The 20,224-nt window shown below is 38.3% G+C and overlaps 1 protein-coding gene across 3 annotated transcripts in view; it reads right to left on the bottom strand.

Annotated features, from left to right (window-relative positions):
* Window positions 1-1,590: 1,590 nt before the first annotated feature.
* Window positions 1,591-20,224, bottom strand: part of FAM114A2 (family with sequence similarity 114 member A2) — a 32,470-nt gene continuing 13,836 nt past the window's right edge. For all 3 annotated transcript variants that reach the window (XM_042948605.1, XM_042948608.1, XM_042948611.1), the window contains exons 9-14: window positions 18,703-18,782; window positions 10,876-10,998; window positions 10,230-10,369; window positions 8,636-8,708; window positions 4,825-4,878; window positions 1,591-2,945 (exon numbers count right to left, since the gene is read on the bottom strand). In XM_042948605.1, coding sequence (XP_042804539.1) covers window positions 2,844-2,945; window positions 4,825-4,878; window positions 8,636-8,708; window positions 10,230-10,369; window positions 10,876-10,998; window positions 18,703-18,782 — 572 coding nt within the window. In that variant the 3' untranslated portion in view covers window positions 1,591-2,843. The remainder of the gene's footprint in view (window positions 2,946-4,824; window positions 4,879-8,635; window positions 8,709-10,229; window positions 10,370-10,875; window positions 10,999-18,702; window positions 18,783-20,224) is intronic.

Genomic DNA, 20,224 nt, shown 5'->3' with positions numbered 1-20,224 from the left:
TACCCACGATTTTGATCTGGGTTTTTCCAACCTGGGGAATAGTCCCACCTTTAAAATTCAGACTACATCTAAAAATACAAAAGATGTCTCTCTCTCTCAAATGAGGACATCAATAGCAACTACTTATAAAACATCTCTCTTTCAAATAGAAATTTAGATTAAAAACAAGTACAAAGGAGAGGGTCCTCGTTCGGGGTAGGACAGACAAGACTTGTTCCCTGACTATAGGACTATAAAATCCACATTTGTGCATCAACACTGACTTCAGACTTCTGTGAATGCCAGCCATATGATTACAGTTTCAGACTTCAGAAGCCCGTCAATCTAGGTTATCTCTGCCTTAAAAAAAAACCAAAAACTATCAACAGCAAGTAAGGTAAATATAACTTATCGTTAACACATCTGCAAGGTATTATATAAAGAAAAAACAAGAATTGGTTGGTAGATGTTTCATTTCTTTTGGACCAAATTAATGAAGTCTCTTTTAATCCTAGACTTTAAAGATCCCAATACTAGGAAAAGAAGCACTTTACCCCAGTAATAACTACACATCAGTGTTCAGTGAATTGGGAAGGAGGGAGCATAGTACATATAAAGACACAGCAGTGAACCTTAGACACAAAAAAACTTAAAAGAAATAGCACCATGAGACTACGTATCATCACAGAATAATGAAGCACACACCATCCAATAATCATCCCCATAATCCAATAGGTTCCAAAGTATCCCCCGAATTTACCTTTTCACCTGCCAATGAATTTTTATGCTCTTATTTTTCTGTCTGTACTCAATCAATGAACTTTCATTCTTTCTCATTATATTTCAGGTGAAAGGCAATTGTTACTCAGAATTAATTGGTCCTTTCATCACTGTTTCACCGATGGTCCCCTAAATCCATTAAAAAACATTTGGGTGGGTGGGGGAAGCTGATGAAAGGGTAAAGTAAGAAAAAAGAGGCAAATAGTCACATCTGCCTTTTGGAAGGTCTAATCTAAAACTGGTCAAAATCAGGATATGCACATAAAAAGAGTCACTGCTCTGTCCCCCGTATCTATATCCCTCTTCTTGAAAGAAAATCCTTAGCTAGGTTTCTAGACTGGGAAGTAAAAACTGTAAACTGCCATTGTACAAGAGTACGGATGGGTGGTTGGCAGTGTGGCCATTTCCTAAACCTTGCTCAAGGAATACCCTACTCAGAGGATCCAGGTTCAGACACAGCAACTGGGCTTGAGGCAACAAACCAGGACTGGGAACACCAGCTTTATTAGCCGCAGGCAACTGTTTTTTGTTTTGTTTTTCTGAAATTTCAGCATTACATTTGGGAAGGATGAAATTTATCTAAAAAAAGGAATGTTCAAAAACTTTTCTGATCATATTAGAACAGAATATAAGCACAGTAAAATCTTAGTGCTGTTGGTGTAACTTTTTAGCTCAAGTCTATTTCCTCCTCACTTACAACCTGCCCCCTTCCCCCAAATACGGCGATTATATAGAAACAGTGTTGAGATCAGTCAATTCTAATTAGATCAAGCGCTAATAAGAGCTTTGCTTTGCTATTTCTTTGGTTTGAAAAAGATACTGGGGCTCATGTATGGAAAAGTGAAATGACTGACCAACACAATTATTTTATTTAAAGGTTTTAGAAGATGAGCAGTAGCACTCAGAAAAGTTACCTCCAACCACAAAGCTGGAGACTTCTTTTTTAAAAAGAGTGGACACCAAATAACTTTTACGAAGATAACACCGTATTAGCCTCTTACATTGTTGAAGAGAGCAAAAGAAGGCTTAAGATCTGAAGGATAAAAGCTGTATTTATAAACATGCTAAGGAATACATTAAAACAAAACAAAAAAGATTAAAGAAAACCAAATTGTGTCGTACAGGTTAAATCCTGTTATAAATGAACATCATCTCTATGGGACTGTATAGTCCCCTTCAGCAATGTTCAAATAATGAAAACCCCATTACTGAAAGAACTTCCATACTCCTTTGGAGCTGGCATTACAGAATTTCTCCTGCACATAACGTGTGCGTGAGAAACATCCTGGAGGGACTCGGAATACCGATCCCTGCAAACACGAAACTGTTTCTCTAAGGTGCACTTATTGGTCTGGAACCCAGGCGAGTGGGGCTCAATTATAACTGAAGCCTGTCACCTCAGGGTAGGAGAACAATTTGAAGCCAAAGGGCACTTTGCTGTAGTTAATTCATGTGGCTTCAAGTACATTTCCTCAGTACCAAATACCTACTGAGAATTTAAGAGCACGTGAAACTTCCTAACGAATTCCAAGAATTTAGGCAATTAAAGGTGATCATTACAGTTTCTATATACCGTTTTCTCAAAGCCACAGATTTTATTATAGAAAGGAGAAAGGACATGGCATTAATAGATCGAGCACATGAATTGTAGAATACTAAATTGTTCTTTCTCTCGCTTCAAACCAATTATATCCATGGGCTGCAAAATCATATATAACCATGACAAAACTATTAGTGTTTTGCATCATGTCCAAGAAAGACCAATATTTTTGCCTGAGTATTCCATTAGCCTTTATCTAGAGCTATCATTCTTGAACTTTCTATAAAAGTTTCTTTTCAAATAATTTAATAATTGTAACAGCTCGGAAGAGCAGTGTGAAGACCTGAATACTTCAGCCAAGCAGGGAAGGCAGCAAACCTTTGAATACCTGCTTTCCTGCCTAAATCCTATACACTAAAAATAATCCTTTCTCCTTCGCTTTTTCAGGGGTACCCAAGAGAGAGTGGCATTCTTGGCCATTACAAGTTTTGGGTTGAGTCTTCTCTGTTCTTCAACGTTCTGACGAAGGTCCTGAGCCTGCAGCTCATGCCTCTGGTAATTCGGTCTTGTTCTCAATGAGAGAGATCTCCAGCACAGGTAAGAGCAGCTGAAAGGCATCCTGAATATAGGAAGCACTGTTTGATGCCTGTCAAGATTGATAGATAAATAAATAAATAAATAAATAAATAAATAAATAAATAGCACGGTCGCTTAAAAGGGAAAATATACCAAAAGACAACAAGAAAACAGATTCACTTTTACAATTTAAGTGAATGTGTAGCCTGGCAAATAAAAGCACAAACTAACCACGCTAATAAAAGCCACAGAGGAAAGAACGATCTAGGTCTTAGGATATGACAGTACCAAAAAACAATGTTAGCATTTCTGTCCAACTTGTCCATCAGAAATGGTAGCTGTTTTTTGACATCCTGCTCAATTCGGCATTTGAAGCTTATTTTTTCCTTTACTAAATGGGCAGATTCTGTCACAGCATTTTAGTCAATCCCTCAGTGGATTTTACAAGGCTTTGAATATTATTACACCAATCAGATTTCCAGTCCATTATGACAGCTCTTCTTTCGTGGACTCAACACAATTAATGAATACAAGATAGGTACTACAAATAGGAACAAAATGTCCCTATTCAGTTTGAAACTGCTTTTAAAGATGATACAGTGTAGATATATTTCCGTCTGGTACAAGAGACATATTTATGAGAAGCATTACAGAATCACCATGCTCAGAGTTTGCCAGACTTCATTTGTATCTGACAAGTTCTGATCTTCCAGAATAATAGAGACTTCATCACATTAAGATAAAGACGCATAATTTCAAGGACAAGAGTGTTTCAAATGTGTAAACAAGAACAATCATGTCCAAATAGCAATTAGGAACACCCATCAAATGAGTTTACCTTTTTTGGATTTATCAATAGCATGTACTCCTATTTAAACTTTAATGTGACATTTGCTGCCAAATTTTCCAACCAAAATAGACCCCAGAGATCATCTAGTTAAATCTCTTACACTGCACATAAAGATAAGAAGACTGTCAAGAAGGTAAATGCCTGGTCCAAGGTCATACAGCAAATCAGGAAAGATCCTGGACCGGACTCCTGGTTTGCAAACTTCTCACCTATACCACTCTCCCATCTACTAAATCACAAACTTTAAAAAAAAAAAAACAACTAAGTGAGCAGAATAATTACTTTGATATTCAAGAAAAACTGTGTAGTTAAGGAATTAAAAACCATTTCCTGAGTGATAATTTTAAAAGAATTTAAAACTAAAGAACAGTCTAGTAGTTAAAAATTATTTTCAATACATGATTAAAACCTAACCAATTATCTCCCCCAACTTACATAAATACATTTTAAACAGATCATCAAATGTCTAAATTGTTGGCACCATTTACAAAATAGAGTTTTTAACACATGGAATACAGAAAGTGTCACACAAGCAGGCAATAATCGATCACGTGATCTTCTGACAAACCCCTTCCCAGGGGACTTAAACCACCCACCTCCTTAAATCGAATAGACTGATGAGGATTATGTGAACACAGGTACCTTTGACAAAACAAGGCAAATTTCTTGGCAAGGAAACGACACAACAAAATGTTTTGTTTTGTAACAAATCTCCCCTGTATAAATGTTAGTTCTTTGAGAAGCAGTGTTTGCCTGTTTGTAATTTTCAGCCCTTCAAGTTTACCCCACTGGTCCAGAGAAGGTGTTTTGTTACTAAGGATCGTCCATCAACTGCCAATGGATAAACTAAATAATGACAGGCTACTGCTTCCTTGAACTTTACACAGCAGCTTCATCTTTATGCTTTGTAAATAATGAACAGGGATAGGCATTTGGTCCTATCTGTATCAACACCATTTTGGTCATATCTGTATCAACATGGCTAAACTACCAATCTGGTGAAAAAAACAAAAATGCCAAAAAATAAAGACTTAAGAAGAGTGGATTAATAATACATAATGCCCTAAAAGTTAGAGACTTACACATAATTACTACTAACCTCTAGAAATACAGCAGTGATTAGGGGATTAAGGATGTCTGCCTTTTCTTGGACCTAGAATAAAGGATACAGTATTAAGTGAGCACAGCAAATTAAAAGATATATATATATATATATATATATATATACACACACACACACATACAGTAGGCAGACTGTGATCCCACTTTGAAAATTACACACACACATATACATACACACCCATAAGTATAGAAAATGTCTGGACTGACAAAGAGCAAAATATCATCTCTAAAAGTGCTTTAAATTTCCTTCTTTAGGGACACCTGGGTGGCTCGGTTAAGTGTCCAAATTCGACTCAGGTCACGATCTCACAGTCTGTGGGTTCAAACCCCGCATGGTGCTCTGCAATGACAGCTCAGAGCCTGGAGCCTGCTTCAGATCGTGTGTCTCCCTCTCTCTGTGCCCCTCCTGCACTCATGCACTGTCTCTCTTTCAAAAATAAGTAAGCATCAAAAAAAATTAAAGGAGCTCCTGGATGGCTCAGTCAGTTAAGTATCCGACTTCAGCCCATGTCATGATCTCTTACGGTTCATGAATTCGAGCCCCACATCCGACTCTGGGCTGACAGCTCAGAGCCTGGAGCCTGCTTCGGATTCTGTGTCTCCCTCTCTCTCTGCCCCTCTCCCGGTCGTGCTCTGTCTCTTTCTCTCTCTCAAAAATAAATAAACATTAGAAAAAAAAATTTTTTTTAATTTCCTTTATATCTTCCCGTGCCATCCAATTGAGAGTTTACTCCTTTGTAGTTTTTTATTGACTTTAAAAAGTATCTTCATTTTGGAAGAAAGGGTAGAAATGATGAAACATGTGACCAGAAAACTTTAGAGCAAATTTAAAACAAAATATGCAGATATGCATATGTAACATGCGCTCAAAATACTCAATGGTTTTTAAGATGGGCGTCTGTAAAACATGGAAATAACTAATGTAAATTTAAATTTTTTTTTTCAACTTTTTTTATTTATTTTTGGGACAGAGAGAGACAGAGCATGAACGGGGGAGGGGCAGAGAGAGAGGGAGACACAGAATCAGAAACAGGCTCCAGGCTCCGAGCCATCAGCCCAGAGCCTGACGCAGGGCTCGAACTCACAGACCGCAAGATCGTGACCTGGCTGAAGTCGGATGCTTAACCTACTGCGCCACCCAGGCGCCCCTGTAAATTTAATATTCGCATGTACTAGCACCTTATATTTGACTTGCTGGGTTAAAGTATCTCTATGAAACACATGGAAAGATTTGGCCAGCTCCCACGATTAACTTCAAGAATCCCAGAAGCTCTATTAAAGACAATATTAAGGGGAAAAGAGATAATCCCAGGATTATCCCTTACAGGAATAATCTAAACTCATAAACTAAGAAAAATTAATTTGGGCTATGCTCTTAACTAAAATAAGTTTAAGGGCCCAGAAATTGCTGCCACATTGACCCTTAAATACTTACTACTAAGGGATTTTTTTTAAATTGAGGTATAAGTGGCATACAATACCATATGAGTTTCAGGGGTACAAGATAATGATATCTACATATATTACAAAACGATCACCACAATAAGCCTAATTAGCATTTGTCACCATACAGTTACAAAAATTTTTTGTGAAGACAAGTTTTAAGATCTATTCTCTTAGCAACTTTCAAATATGCAATACAAAATTATTAACCAGTCACTATGCTGTACATTACATCCCCATGACTTATTTGTAACTGGAAATTTATACCTTTAAATCCCCTACACCCATTTCACCCATCCTCAACTCCCCCACCTCTGGCAACCACCAACCTGTTTGTTCTCTGTATCTATGAACTTGGTTTTACTACAAAGTGATTTTTATCTGCTCATTTAAAATGCCCTTGATTCTATCCTAATTCATGATTACTGATTTCTGAATCATGTTCCATAGTTTACACACCTTAAGTACATTTTTACAATTCCTCTAAGAAAGAAAAAAAAAAAAAAAAAAAGAACTTTAGCTGTTTTAATTACAACTCTGCTCCTGGCTGGCAACCGCAGAATATGAGGACTACCATAGTCTAAGTAAGGCGCTGCTCCTTAAAACTAGTAGTCACTGTGCAGTTTTTATTTTATCAAGGTCTAAATTTCCAGCACAGGTCTCAGAGGGCAGCATAAAATATACTGCAGACTCCATAAAAAGAACACAAAAATAAGGTGTAAAAATCAGTTAGACATAGACAAGCTGATCCTAAAATTCACAGAAGAAATGCATAGGGTTCCAAAAAGACAAAAGATCTGGAAAAAGAAGAACCACATTGGAAGATTTACACTTCTTGATTTCAAAACTTACTACAAAGCTATAGTAATCCAGACAATATGCCAATGGCGTAAGGATACACACAAATAAAATCAATAATAGAAATGAGAGTCCAGAAATAAACCCATATATCAATGGTTAATTGATTTTGGACAAAAGGGCAAAGACAATTCAATCAGGAAAAACTTTTCAACAAATGATGCTGGGCAAACTGGATATGCACATGCAAAAGAATAAAGTTGTACCCCTACCTCATACCCTACATAAAAAATCAACTCAAAATGGATCATAGACTTAAGGGTAAGAGCTACAACAAAACTCTTAGAAGAAAACGTAGGAGTAAATCATGATCTTGGGTTAGGCAATAATTCATTAGAGACAATACCAAAAGTACAAGTCATAAAAGAGAACAATGACAAGTTAACATTAAAAACTTTTGTGCAGAGATACTATCAAGATTAAGTGAAAAGACAACCTATGGACTGGGAGAAAATACATGCATATCAGGTATCTGATAATGAAATTGTACCCAGAATATATAAAGCATTACTACAACTCAATAATAAATGGTAAATAGTAAAAAGGCAAATAATAAATAAATGACAAAAAAATAACTAATAATGAAATAAAGAACCCAATTTAAAAGGAGGCAAAACTAGAAAAGCTATTTCTCTAAAGAGGACATACAAATGGCCTACAGTAAGTAAAAAGATGTTCAACATCATTAGCCATCAGGAAAATGCAAATAAAAGCCATAACAAGATACCACTTCATACCTACTACTAGGATGGCTAATTAAAAAAAAAACAAAAACAAAAACAAAAAAAAACAGACAATAGCAAGTGCTGATGAGGATTTAGGAAATTGGAACTTTCATACATTGCCGGCAAGAATGTTACATGGTATAGTCACTTTGTAAAACAGTTTGGCAGTTCTTCCAAAGCCCACGTCACCTACATGATCTACCAATTCCACTCCTACTATGAAAACACACATGCCTGTTTGTAGCAACATTATTCATTATAGCTGAAAACTAGACACAGTCCAAATGTCTAAGAATTGATAAACAGAAAAATAAAATGTGGTACAGATCCCTAAAATACATTATTTGGTAATAAAAATAAGTACTGATACATACTACAATGTGAATGAACCTCAAAAACATTATGCTAACTGAAAGACAACAGACACAAAATATCACATATTGTACGATCCCATTTAGATTAAATGTCCAGAATAGGAAAATCTACGGACAGAAAATAGGTGAGTGTTGCTGAGGGCTAGGAGACTGTGGAGGGAAAGGGAATCGGCAAGACTGCCACTGGCGGGAGGTTTTCTGGGGGATGATGAAAATGGTCTAAAATTAGATATGGTTATGGTCGTACAACTCTGTGAATATACTAAAAAACCATTGGATGGTATACTTGAAATGGGAAAATGTTTTGGTATGAAATTACCTCAGTGAAACTCTCTAAAAAACACCCCACAGAACAGACATCAGCGCAAGAACAGGCATGAATTCTTACCCCGGCAGTTGTTAGGCAGGTGGTGAACTCTTTAGACAGAGAAGACAACTCCTTACACAGTGCAACTGTCATCCTAGGAAAGAAGTGAGGCAAGTCAGGAGGGCTCCTCTTTTTGTTTTTCTTTCTCTCTTTTTTAAAAATAAGCTATATTTAACAACTGTCAGAAGAAAACAAATCACTCTTGGTAGTAAATGTGAAAGAGAAAGCTTTTTTTTTTAAGGGAGTAAATATGTCTTCATCAACTACCTAATGCATCTGTGGACCCATTTGAGCAGACATCCATGCTACAGGAAGAGGAGGTTCAGTCCTTGGAAAAACATTTTACTACAAAATCCTCTAGAAAGTGCTAGACTTCCAAGTTAAAGGAAATAACTAAAGTACATTTTCAGGAGATAAGACAGTACTTAAAAATCCTACATTCCATTTACAAACGTAGGTAAAGTAAGTATGTATTCATACATTCAACAGATATTTACTGGAAGTCTTCTGTGTACCAGGTACTATTCTAAGCACTGGGGATATATCAGTACACAAGCAAAAGCCCAGTTTCCATGGATTCTAACTCACTTGATAATTAACAGGGAAACTATATATATGTGTATGCTTATACACATACACACACACCCCCCTACTGTACAGGTACATATATATGCATATGTATACATATAAACACAGATGTATAAATGGAAAGTGGAAAGAGCCACTTTTCCAAAGAACAGGCTACTTTGGGGTTGAGTCCCTCATCCTAAGGATGGTGAAGACAAAACCAGCCCCCTCTGTGGGATGTTGTGGAGGGGTGGTGAAGTTGCAGGTAAAGAAGAGGTGTGGAAAACATCAAGGGCCCCTCCCAACCCTAACACATTAGACACTCCCACACAATTTTTCCCAATTACATTCTCATTAATTAGATTTATTTAGAAAGCAGAAAGCAGTAGGTCTTTTTTTGTCTCTTATGACTATCTACTTTATAATATTTTTGAAATTTTATTCAAAATCAGCAAGACGGAGGGAAAGGGAGTTTGGGGACTTAGCCTGACGTGGGATTAAATCCCAGTCTGCACAACCTGGGCAGATTATCACATTTCTCTTGAGTCTGTGTTTCCTCATTTTTTTAAAGCTGGACTAATCATTTACCTTTAGAGTTGTAAAAATTAGAAGTGATACATGTAAGTCCCTTAGCATGGTACCTGGCACAAAATTAGCACTCATTAACAAATATCACCATTATTAAGAACTAAGGTTCTTAGAACTACTCTCTATTTTTACTTATGTAAAATTCTACTTTTATTAAAACCAATAACCTGAGAACTAGTTTTCAGATTACCAATTAATAAAAAAGAATTAATAAAACAACCAGGCAGTTAATAAAAAAATTTATAATGTAGACTTACGGCTCCACGAAAAGAAACAACACTTCTGACTATTTAATAACTAAAACCCAAAATGAACAAACCTCTAACATGTGAATGGTACAATGTGAATGGCATCTTCTTGAGAGGAAAGTTTCTTAAAACTCTGAGGCTGAGAGTAAAAAGAGGCTGAGAAAACTCTTGAACCAATGTGCATCATTTACAGGGATACTCTTTACACTTACTGGGAAAGGGCTCTGCTCCTTTCTAAGGCTGTCACTTCCTGCTTCTGGCCATGCAGAACCAGAGCCGCTGTTTTGTGAAACAGTTCAATTGAGCAGGCAGTCAATTCTGCTAGGCTCCGGATAGCAAATGCATGGATATCCTGAAAAGAAAAGCAAAACAAAGCCTTGTTATTATTGTTTTTATCCCGGAGGAAATGAAGAATTCCTTGTTTCTCACATACTGGAGGATTCCAGATCGTGAAAGCAACAGACACAATGGCTGCCCTTCAATACACCTCCTCTTCTACCACAGTAGTGATGTCATTTTCCAGCTGGGCTCATAACTGCAGAAACAGAAGCTCCCCTAAAGTCGGGTGTGTCCACGTAACTAAGTTTGAGCCAAAAGATTTAGATTAAAAGTGTCTTGTAGCAGTTTCTTGGAACTTTCTTCATGATACAACACACAAACACCCTTAGTCTCTTTTTCTTCACTCCTTTCACCCTACAGTCTGGAACAAGGTTGCTATAACCTTGGGTTACAAGGTTGACATTACAGACAGTGGTACAAAAAAACAGAAGGTGCCTACGCCCCTGATTGTAATACTCACACCTCAAAACCATTTAAAAAAAAAAAAAAAAAAAAAAAAAGGCTTAGTTGCTTTAGTACCTCTATTGAATTTTTACTGATTTGCTCAGTTTTTTCTGTTTCCAACTGTTTTTCTCCTTCTTCCTTCTCTTCTAATGGCTTGGCCAGAGATGCACTCATCCATTCATAGGCATTATTTCTTGCCTAAATAAGAAGAAGATTACTGCCCATCAACAATTCAATTCAGCTCACCAAAAGGTTATCATACATATTGTGCACCTACCAGGAACACGTTAGCATCATGTAAGTCAGTCTCACCCGAACATACACTTACCATACATCCATCTACTTACCTTACCACTTCTCTTTACAACACTTAACACGGCCATCCACTCACTCCCCTTCTTGAGCTTCTCTAACCCTTCTGCCTTTTTTAAAACTAAGGCATAACTTACATAAAGTGCACAACTGTTCAGAGCACAACTCAAGAAATGTTTACACATCTATATGCCTTTGTAACTGTGACCCAGATCAAGATATAGAACATTCCCATCAGTATAAAGGGTACCCCCCTGCCCCTTCCTAGTCAATACTGCTCAAACCTGGGAACACAAGCTGGTGCACCCACTCTGGAAAACAGTATGAAGGTTCCTCAAAAAACTAAAAGTAGAACTACCCTACGACCCAGCAATTGCACTACTAGGCATTTATCCACGGGATACAGGTGTGCTGTTTCGAAGGGACACATGCACCCCCATGTTTATAGCAGCACTATCAACAATAGCCAAAGTATGGAAAGAGCCCAAATGTCCATTGATGGATGAATGGATAAAGAAGATGTGGGATATATATGTACAATGGAGCATCACTCAGCAGTCAAAAAGAATGAAATCTTGCCATTTGCAACTACGTGGATGGAACTGGAGGGTATGATGCTATGTGAAATTAGTCAGAGAAAGACAAAAATCATATGACTTCACTCATCTGAGGACTTTAAGAGACAAAACAGATGAACATAAGGGAAGGGAAACAAAAATAATATAAAAACAGGGAGGGGGACAAAACAGAAGAGACTCATAAATATGGAGAACAAACTGAGGGTCACGGGAGGGGTGGTGGGAGGGGGGATGGGCTAAATGGGTAAGGGGCACTAAGAAATCTACTCCTGAAATCATTGTTGCACTATATGCTAAGTAATTTGGATGTAAATTTAAAAAATAAAATTAAAAAAAAAAATACTGCTCAAACCAAGTCACCCTTCCCTTGCCCAAAGGTAACCCAGTCTTCTGTCTCACTGTCTCAATTAATTTTACCTGCCTTTAAAATGCACACAAATGAAACTTTAAGTCCATTCTAATTTGTGTCTGGCTTCTTATGCCCAATATAGTGTCTGTTAGGTTTCTGGCTTCTTATGCCCAATATAGTGTCTGTTAGGTTTATCCATGTTGTTGCAAATATCAGTAGCTCATTCTTATTTCTTGCTATGTAGTAGCTCATTTTATACATATACCATAACTTACCATTCTCTGATGATGGGCCTTTGAGTTGTTTTTAGTTTTCTTTGACTTCCAAAATACCTCCTTCTTCCAGTTCTCCCCCCAACCTTATGGGCATTCCTCCTCAGGCTTCTGTATGTATTGATACTCCTTTTTCAGCCTTTTAAACACCAGCATTACCTGGGGTTCTAGCCTGGCTCTCTACTAGCCTCACCACACTCCCTCTTCCCTCAACCCATCCTGTCTCTGTAATTTTAAGTATTCCCTACCTGCTGCTGGCTCCTAAATCCTTATTTCCAGCACTCACCTCTCCTGAAAACAATGTATTCCAACTGCCTGCTGGACATACATATCAAGGTATTTTGTAGGCTGATCATTCCTCTTCCCTTCAATGGCTCCCCTTCAACCAGATGATGGTCTTTTACATGACTGAAGAAGTACCCATGACCTAGTCCCTACCTACTTCTCCAGCCTCATCTCTTACCATTTTCCACTTTAAGATCTGATAATAATGGCCTATAAATGCCTGTTCTTCATTCGCGCTATTCCCTTAGGCTACAATGCCCTTCCCCGCCCTTTTCTTTTTTCTAAATAAAGGCAGCTCTTAGTTTTCTTTCAATCATCCACCCAGACATTGTCTCTTCCAAGTAACTTTCAAAGACCTTCCAGGAGACAAGGCATGTAAACAACCCTTCCCTGTATGTCCATGGTCCCCTGAGCACCCCTTCAACTTAGTACTTACCAAAGACACTGAAATTAAATGTGTCTATCTCCTATACATGAACAACATTACCATAGGATAGCTACAGACTGTCTTGTTTGAATTTGCACAGTGCCTGGCATGCTATGGAGGGCAGCTACTGTTTTTACCTAGCCAGCATCCCTATCTCTTTTCTTTTGGTAGTGGGTTCTAGATTTTTCTTAGTTCATGTGGTTTGGGTAGGGTTGCTTCCATCCTCTGGCTCCAAGGGTTGGCAAACAATTCAGATTTAGTTACTAGAATGTTAATCCCCCTTCCATACAGGGATTACTTCATGATGTTTCAAAAAGTGACCCAACCCAGGTCAATGGGCATCAGCATCAGGACATCTGATGAAACTACTAGGGAAGGGAGGCCCTCCTCCTGCTAGAGTTACTCAACTGGAAAAAAGTCACCCTGATGTTGCCAGTAGTCATCCTACCACCATGTGGAAAAGATTCTCTATGATAAAGCTGTAACAGAAGAAAGCAGAGTCAAGAGATTGGTGTGGGGATTGGGTTGGGGGTAGTAGGTGGGGTTCCTGCATAGAGAGCCATGCCTGAAGCTCTTGATTTTCTAGTTCTTGAGCTAATGAGTGCCCCTTTGTTCTTAAGCCAGTCTGACTTGAGTTTCTGTCATTTGCCACTGAGACTGTCCCGACTTCTAAGAAAAGGTTTATTGTCATTAAATGAAGACATCCACTTGAGAAACTTTATATAGACAGAATGTGTTCAGAGCTGTAACCAGGCAATACAAATTCAGAGAAGACTATGAGAGCCATTCCAGCTAAGAAGTGAGAATCACAGGTTTTATTACAAATACAGCACTGGGGTTCAGGGTTTAAGGATCAATAGATGGGGCTACACCTGAGGCTACAACGTGAATAAGCTACAGCAGAACCTATGTACCCAGACATTCATCTCAAGGTTCTTCCTCCTACCACAGAACTCTCACAAAAACCCTCAGGAATAATTTGGCTCTGATCTTTAACTACATTAGCCTCTCAAATTAAATAAAAATAAAAAAAAAAGAATTAACTATATAAAAGACTGGAAACAGAAAACTCAAAGTATGCTGAGAAAACTGTGAAGCAACTAGTAGGACCAGAGCAGAGGGTACATTTATTAATTAGTTCATTCATTACAAATATTTACTACACATTGTCCAGGTGCTGGAAGTACCTATATAAACCATGGCCCTGCTCTTCTTTAGTGCAGAAAGACAATTAATAAGGAAACAAATAAGCGAAGAAAATAAAATGTAGAGACGGAGAGTGTGGACTGGATGAGCAGAAGGCAGACTTGGTTTGGGTGGTCAGGAGGGGTCTGTGAGGAGTGATATTTGAGTTGAAATCTAAAGTTTAAAAGGAGTCAGCCATGCAAATATTTAGACAAGAGTTGTAAGCAGAGGGAAATCAGGTGGGTGTACTCAAGGAACAGAATGAAGACCAATATGGGAGAAGCATGGGAGAAGAGGCTGGAGTGGTGAGATTTTTATAGAAGAGAATAGTGAGAGATGAAGCTGGAAAGAATCCTAACAGTTGACTAACAGTCTACATAGTATGTGAAATTCTCTGCAAAGCCTTTGAAGAGAGAAAATGAGAGAAAAACCAGGGATTGGTTTATCTCAAATTAAAAAAAGAAAAATGGGGAGACATAAGGCCATGCAAAAGAAAACTGATACCATAAATGTAATATACTTGAAGGAGATATTTTAGTAGGCATAAAACATACTCAAAATGATCTTTCTTATAATAAATACACTAAGTGAAGTCATTATGAACTACTGTGCCAACTCAAGGTAATTTATCATACCTTTTGAAAATTGGGCAACACTACCCAGGCCTCACACCCAGAATTCAGTCTGGAACTTCCCATTGGTGAGACCTGGAGACTTAGGAATTAAAAGACACCTTTGAGGGGTGCCTGGTGGCTCAGTCAGTTAAGCATCCAACTTCAGCTCAGGTCATGATCTCACAGTTCATGGGTTCAAGCCCTGCATCAGGCTCTGTGCTGATAGCTCAGAGCCTGGAGCCTGCTTCAGATTCTGTGTCTCCCTCTCTCTCTGGACCCCCCCCCCCCCACACACACACACTCTATCTCTCTCTCAAAAATAAATAAACATTAAAAAAAAATTTTAAAGATACCTTTGAGCTTAGCTTCTCCAACCACTTAGTTTTCATCAGCTGGGGGGGGGGGGGGAGGAGAGTGGGGGAGAAAAGGCCTAGAAAAGAAATGGGATTTGCCCACATCACATGCATCAGAGTAAGAATCAGACCTGTTTTCTCAGACTCCTGCTTCATTGCTTTTCCCCTACATCACACAGCCTCCCATTAAATCCTTGGGAATAATCAGGTCCTGCTCCTTAACTATTCTATATCTTATGACTCAACACAGGAAATGTAAACAATGTGAACACAACTTGCAGAGAATGACTACAACTACCAAATAGATAAGGATTACTTGCCTTTTTAAAATAGTTTATTTATTATTACGATCTCCTTGAGCACAGAAACTAGGTCTTTTTCATTAGTATTTCTCCAACACTTAGCAATATAAAGTTTACTTAACATATGTATATTTATCAAACACCTAAATATATTGGGCTAGCTTCTATAGATAGGACCATCAATGGTGAGCATTTACTATGAGCCAGGGACTTCCCAAGACCTTTGTATGCATTAACACATTAAATCCTCAAAAGAACCCCACATCACCCTATCTCACAGCTAAAGGAACCAAGACATAGAGAGGTTAAACAACTTGCTCAACACCACAAAGAGACCTGGGATTTTAAGGACCAATAAAGCACAGATCCAGCTTTGAAGAAATTTAAGGTTTAGGATGGGAACTAAGATACACACATTAAAAAAATCAAAAATAACCTGTGATAAATTTATAAAAATACATATGTATAAGGTTAAGTGAATAAAGCAAAGTGCTCAAGAGCACAGACAGTGTGTTAACTTTTATATAAGAAGAAAATAGATCTGCTTATCTTCAAAATCTATCTACTCATCTAAAAATAGAAACACAAGAAGGATATGCCAGAAAACAAGAAAGTTGGTATTAGAAAGGAAAAGGAAGTGGATAGGAATTGTTTAGTTTTGACTTTTAGAAGCATAAGCCTCTATATATTCAAAAATTTAATGTAGGGGGAAAGCAAATAAATCATAAATTCTTTTCATAGGTTGGCTTTATAGTAGGTAGGCATGGGCAAAGAAATGAAACTATTTAGGATGCATTATAGAATTGAGGAAATAAGGGAATGTGCTAATGTCAGGAGACAGGGTTATTATTGTGGAAGATGAGAGATACAAATCTGTAATGAGGAAAGGCAAGGAAGACTCCTGTAGGGACAGACTGAAACTGGAGTTACCAGCATAAATTCACGACCTCTAACATATGTATGTGTGCACATGTGCAAATATGGGGGTGTGTGTACTTAAGTATATTTCCTAGCTCTGCCCACAGGACCTGGAGGCAAAGATACCCCAATATCAATGAGCACACCTAGCACCCACGTCTTAGCCTGTAATACTAAAAAGGAGCTATGGCTCCCTGAAGAAATGGCTGATTCCAGGGCTAGAGTACAGAAGGTACAAGAGGAGCCCAGAATATCGTTATGCCAGAAAATAAGGAAATACTCCAAAAAATGGTAAGTGCATGTCACACAAGAGTCAGTTTGAAGGTCAATTTGAATCCCAAAATAATTAAGGACAGTAATGAACTATAAACCAAAGGAAAAAAACAGAATTCCATGAGATATTAAATAACAAATAGATAATAAATAAATAGAAGAAGGAAGAGCTCTTAACTATAGTAGAATGCCAAAAGCCAACTGATAAATAAGGAGCAAGTGTTGGGGTTAAGAGAAATCATCATTTTGCAACCATCACAGTAAACACTGGTGCAGCAAGAATCATGGATAGATGCTAAATCTGGAGGGACATTATGATGAACAGCAGGATACTTGTTGGTCTTAAAAATGTCTACCCACAGAAAGTTTATTAGCAGTAAAAAATTCGTAACCATACAGTGAGAAATCAGACAACACATCATTTTAAGGGAAAGATGGACATTGTGTAGTCTAGGAAGGATATAAAACTGCTTATTAAGTCTCTTGCCTGGGAATGCATAACATGACTTTAATCATAAGAAAACATCAGACAAACCCCAAATCAGGAATACTCCATTTTTATACGGGGGAAAGCGGTTTGTATTTCTCATCACAAAAGACAAAGAAAAGTGAGGAACTACCACAGATTAAGAGACTCAAAGTATATGACAACTAAATACAATTCGTGATTATGTTCTGGCTTCAACGTTAGAGGGAAAAATAGGATATGAAGGACATTGTTGGGCTAATTGCCAAACCAGAATGTGGACAAGAGATTAAATAAAAATATCTTATCGATGTTAAATTTACTGCAGTTGATAATTACTACAGTTACCTACAGGAATATCCATATTCTTAGCAGATACATATTGAAATATTTGAGTAAAGGGCTATCATGTTTGCAATTTATTCCCCAAAATAGTCCCAATAATAACAACGTGTGTATGTGCATTTGGTGCATGTGTATGTAAAGAAGGGGAAAGGACGGCGGGGGTGGGGGGGGGGGGGGTAGTGAGAGGTAACAAGAGAACAAATGCTCAAACACGAATGATTAAATGTATAAATTATATATATATATGTTAATAATAGACGTATTTGCATAAAAGACATATGAATTTCTTTGCATTATTTATGCAACTTTCTCTAAGTTTGATATTATTTCCAACTCAAAAAAACCACTATGATACAAGCTAAAAAGTGCTATAGTCAAGCGCTGTAGTGGAGATGAGGAAGATGAGCTGCCTGGGGGGTGACTGCATAGCTTGGGGAGTGCAGCCTTTTCACTGGGCAAGGAGAGTGAGATAACAAAATCAAGCATCACATTCCTTACCCTACGGTATGCAGGTGACTGTGGTGGCTATCCTGGCCAGGAAGCAATGTGCATCTGCTGCTACCTGGTCCAGAGATGTTTCTGGAGATTGGGAGAGGTGGGTGAAGAGATGGCAAGCAGCCCGAGACCAAGTGGATAGTGTCCCATGAGCTGGACTGGCAAGTATGCTCTATGAGTACTGCTCTGGAAACAGGCGCTCCCTACCCACTTTGACTAAAGGCCCTCCATGTTTCATACGTGTGAAAACAGCTCAGGCATCACCATCAAAGACCCAGGCATAGGCCACGGGAGGCTCATTTTCACATGCTAACTGGTCACTGGGCTCTGGGAAATCATTACCCTCCATCCAGCCCTATAAGGGCAGGGGCCACATTCCATCATCCTTGGATCACTCAGAGCCCTGACAACAGTGAGGCCTCCATAAAGGCGAACCCACTGGTATCACGAAGGCCGGTGAGTACTGCCAACACTGTGACCTGATTTGAGCTTTCAAATAAGCCAGCGTTCCAAATGAAAACAGGTGAGGATGGCAGATGTGGGGGGCAGGCAGGGCAGATGTGAAATTTGCATGTTAACCTGTGAGAGCAGGAGGCAGGCAGAAGGCACAGAACTCAGAATACAGCTCCCAATTTGGTGACATCCTTGCCAGAAAGTTATAACCTTACATTCTTTATCCATTAAATTGACACAAGTAAAAAAAGTGAAAATCACCAAGCATAACTTACCCTGGTAAGCTTCTCAGGTTTGGAGGAGACATGAAGCTGGGAAAATAGCTCTGTTATCTCTTTGGTAAAGTCTTCATCCCCTAAACAAATAAACAAACAAAGAAAAACACAGAGCCATGTAAAACCCTGCAGAAAGACTGACAGAGATGGGCGGAAAGGGGGAGGCAGAGGAGAGGCAAGGGAGGAGCCGCAGCAGCACCAGGAAGAGCAACAGCAACTTACATGAGCACGGTGCTCTGGTGCTTACAGAATCCTTCTACATGCACCAACAAATTCTCCCAATGGGCTTGTAAAGAGGGTCACATCCCATTTTAGAGATAAAGAAACTAAGACTTGGAGGGGTTATTTCTCCTAATAGCAAATACTAAGAGTCAAACCTTGGCCTTCCCACCCCAGTTCAAATCCAGTGCTCTCTGTTCTATTCCAGAAGTATGAATGAGAACAGGTGAAAGCAGAGTACTAAGCAGGTACCATGCATGTGCTTCAAAGAAAGTGGACTTCAAGTCGGGACATAAAAAAATGGGTACAACTTAGCCAGGAGAAAAAGAAGAGTTTCAGGTAGCAAACACAAATACAAAGATCATGACCGCACGTTTAATATATCTGGGAGAGTCTTAATTTCAGAGAGAGAAGAGAGATAAGAGTGAAGCTAGAAAGTTAAGTAGGATCTAGGCAAAAGAGGGCCTTAAAACCTATGGAGAAGAAATCAAACTTTTTACTGAGGGAGTGAGGAGACATTGAATGATTTTAAACAGACACAGATTATGTCCCATTTAAATTTTAGAAAGATCCACTTTGGCTCCCGGGTGGAGGTGGGAATAAGAAGGAAGGCAGAAAGGCTGAGGTAATAATCCAGGGTCCAGGTAGGAAATAATGATGGATAAGAAGAAAGGGAAGAGGAAAGGGATTCCAGAATATTGGAAGGATGGTAAGAAAGCTATTGGTTAAATAAGCCTGGTAAGATATGATGGGGAACACGTAATACTTATATTTGAGAAACATACAAGCAAATACGTAAGATATATAAAAAAAACCAAAAAACAAAACAACAACAAAAAAAAACAACAGAAAAACAACACATCCAAATGGCAGGAAATGCTATTTTCTGCTCTACTCATCTAAATCCTACTTCATTTTCTCAGACCAAAGCTTCTTGTAACCACACAATGTAGGGACAACTCTTATTTATAGAAATCTTTTAGCACTTACAATCTACAGAAGTGTTTCTTAGTCACCAGTTCATGGTTTACTAGGGCAAATCATTATTTCTTCATACCTGTTTTCTCCCCAAAACCCTTAGAAAAAAAATTCCATCTTGGTTCTTTTATCTCCATCTGCTATCCTTTTGTCTTCTTGGTGTTCAAGGCAGAAAATGCAAATGGTCTGGTGATCCCAGGTACACTATAGTTTGGGGAAAGTTGATCTCGCTAAATATTACAGCTGTAACCTATGTAAGTCCTCTACACAACTCCTAATCAAACCCTACTATCTAAAAACCTAAAGTCTGACAGGCATTTTGTTT

The sequence above is a fragment of the Panthera leo genome, chromosome A1, assembly GCF_018350215.1.
Source record: "Panthera leo isolate Ple1 chromosome A1, P.leo_Ple1_pat1.1, whole genome shotgun sequence".
In the NCBI taxonomy this organism is placed as follows: domain Eukaryota; kingdom Metazoa; phylum Chordata; class Mammalia; order Carnivora; family Felidae; genus Panthera; species Panthera leo.
This window is presented reverse-complemented; position numbering and strand designations above follow the sequence as displayed.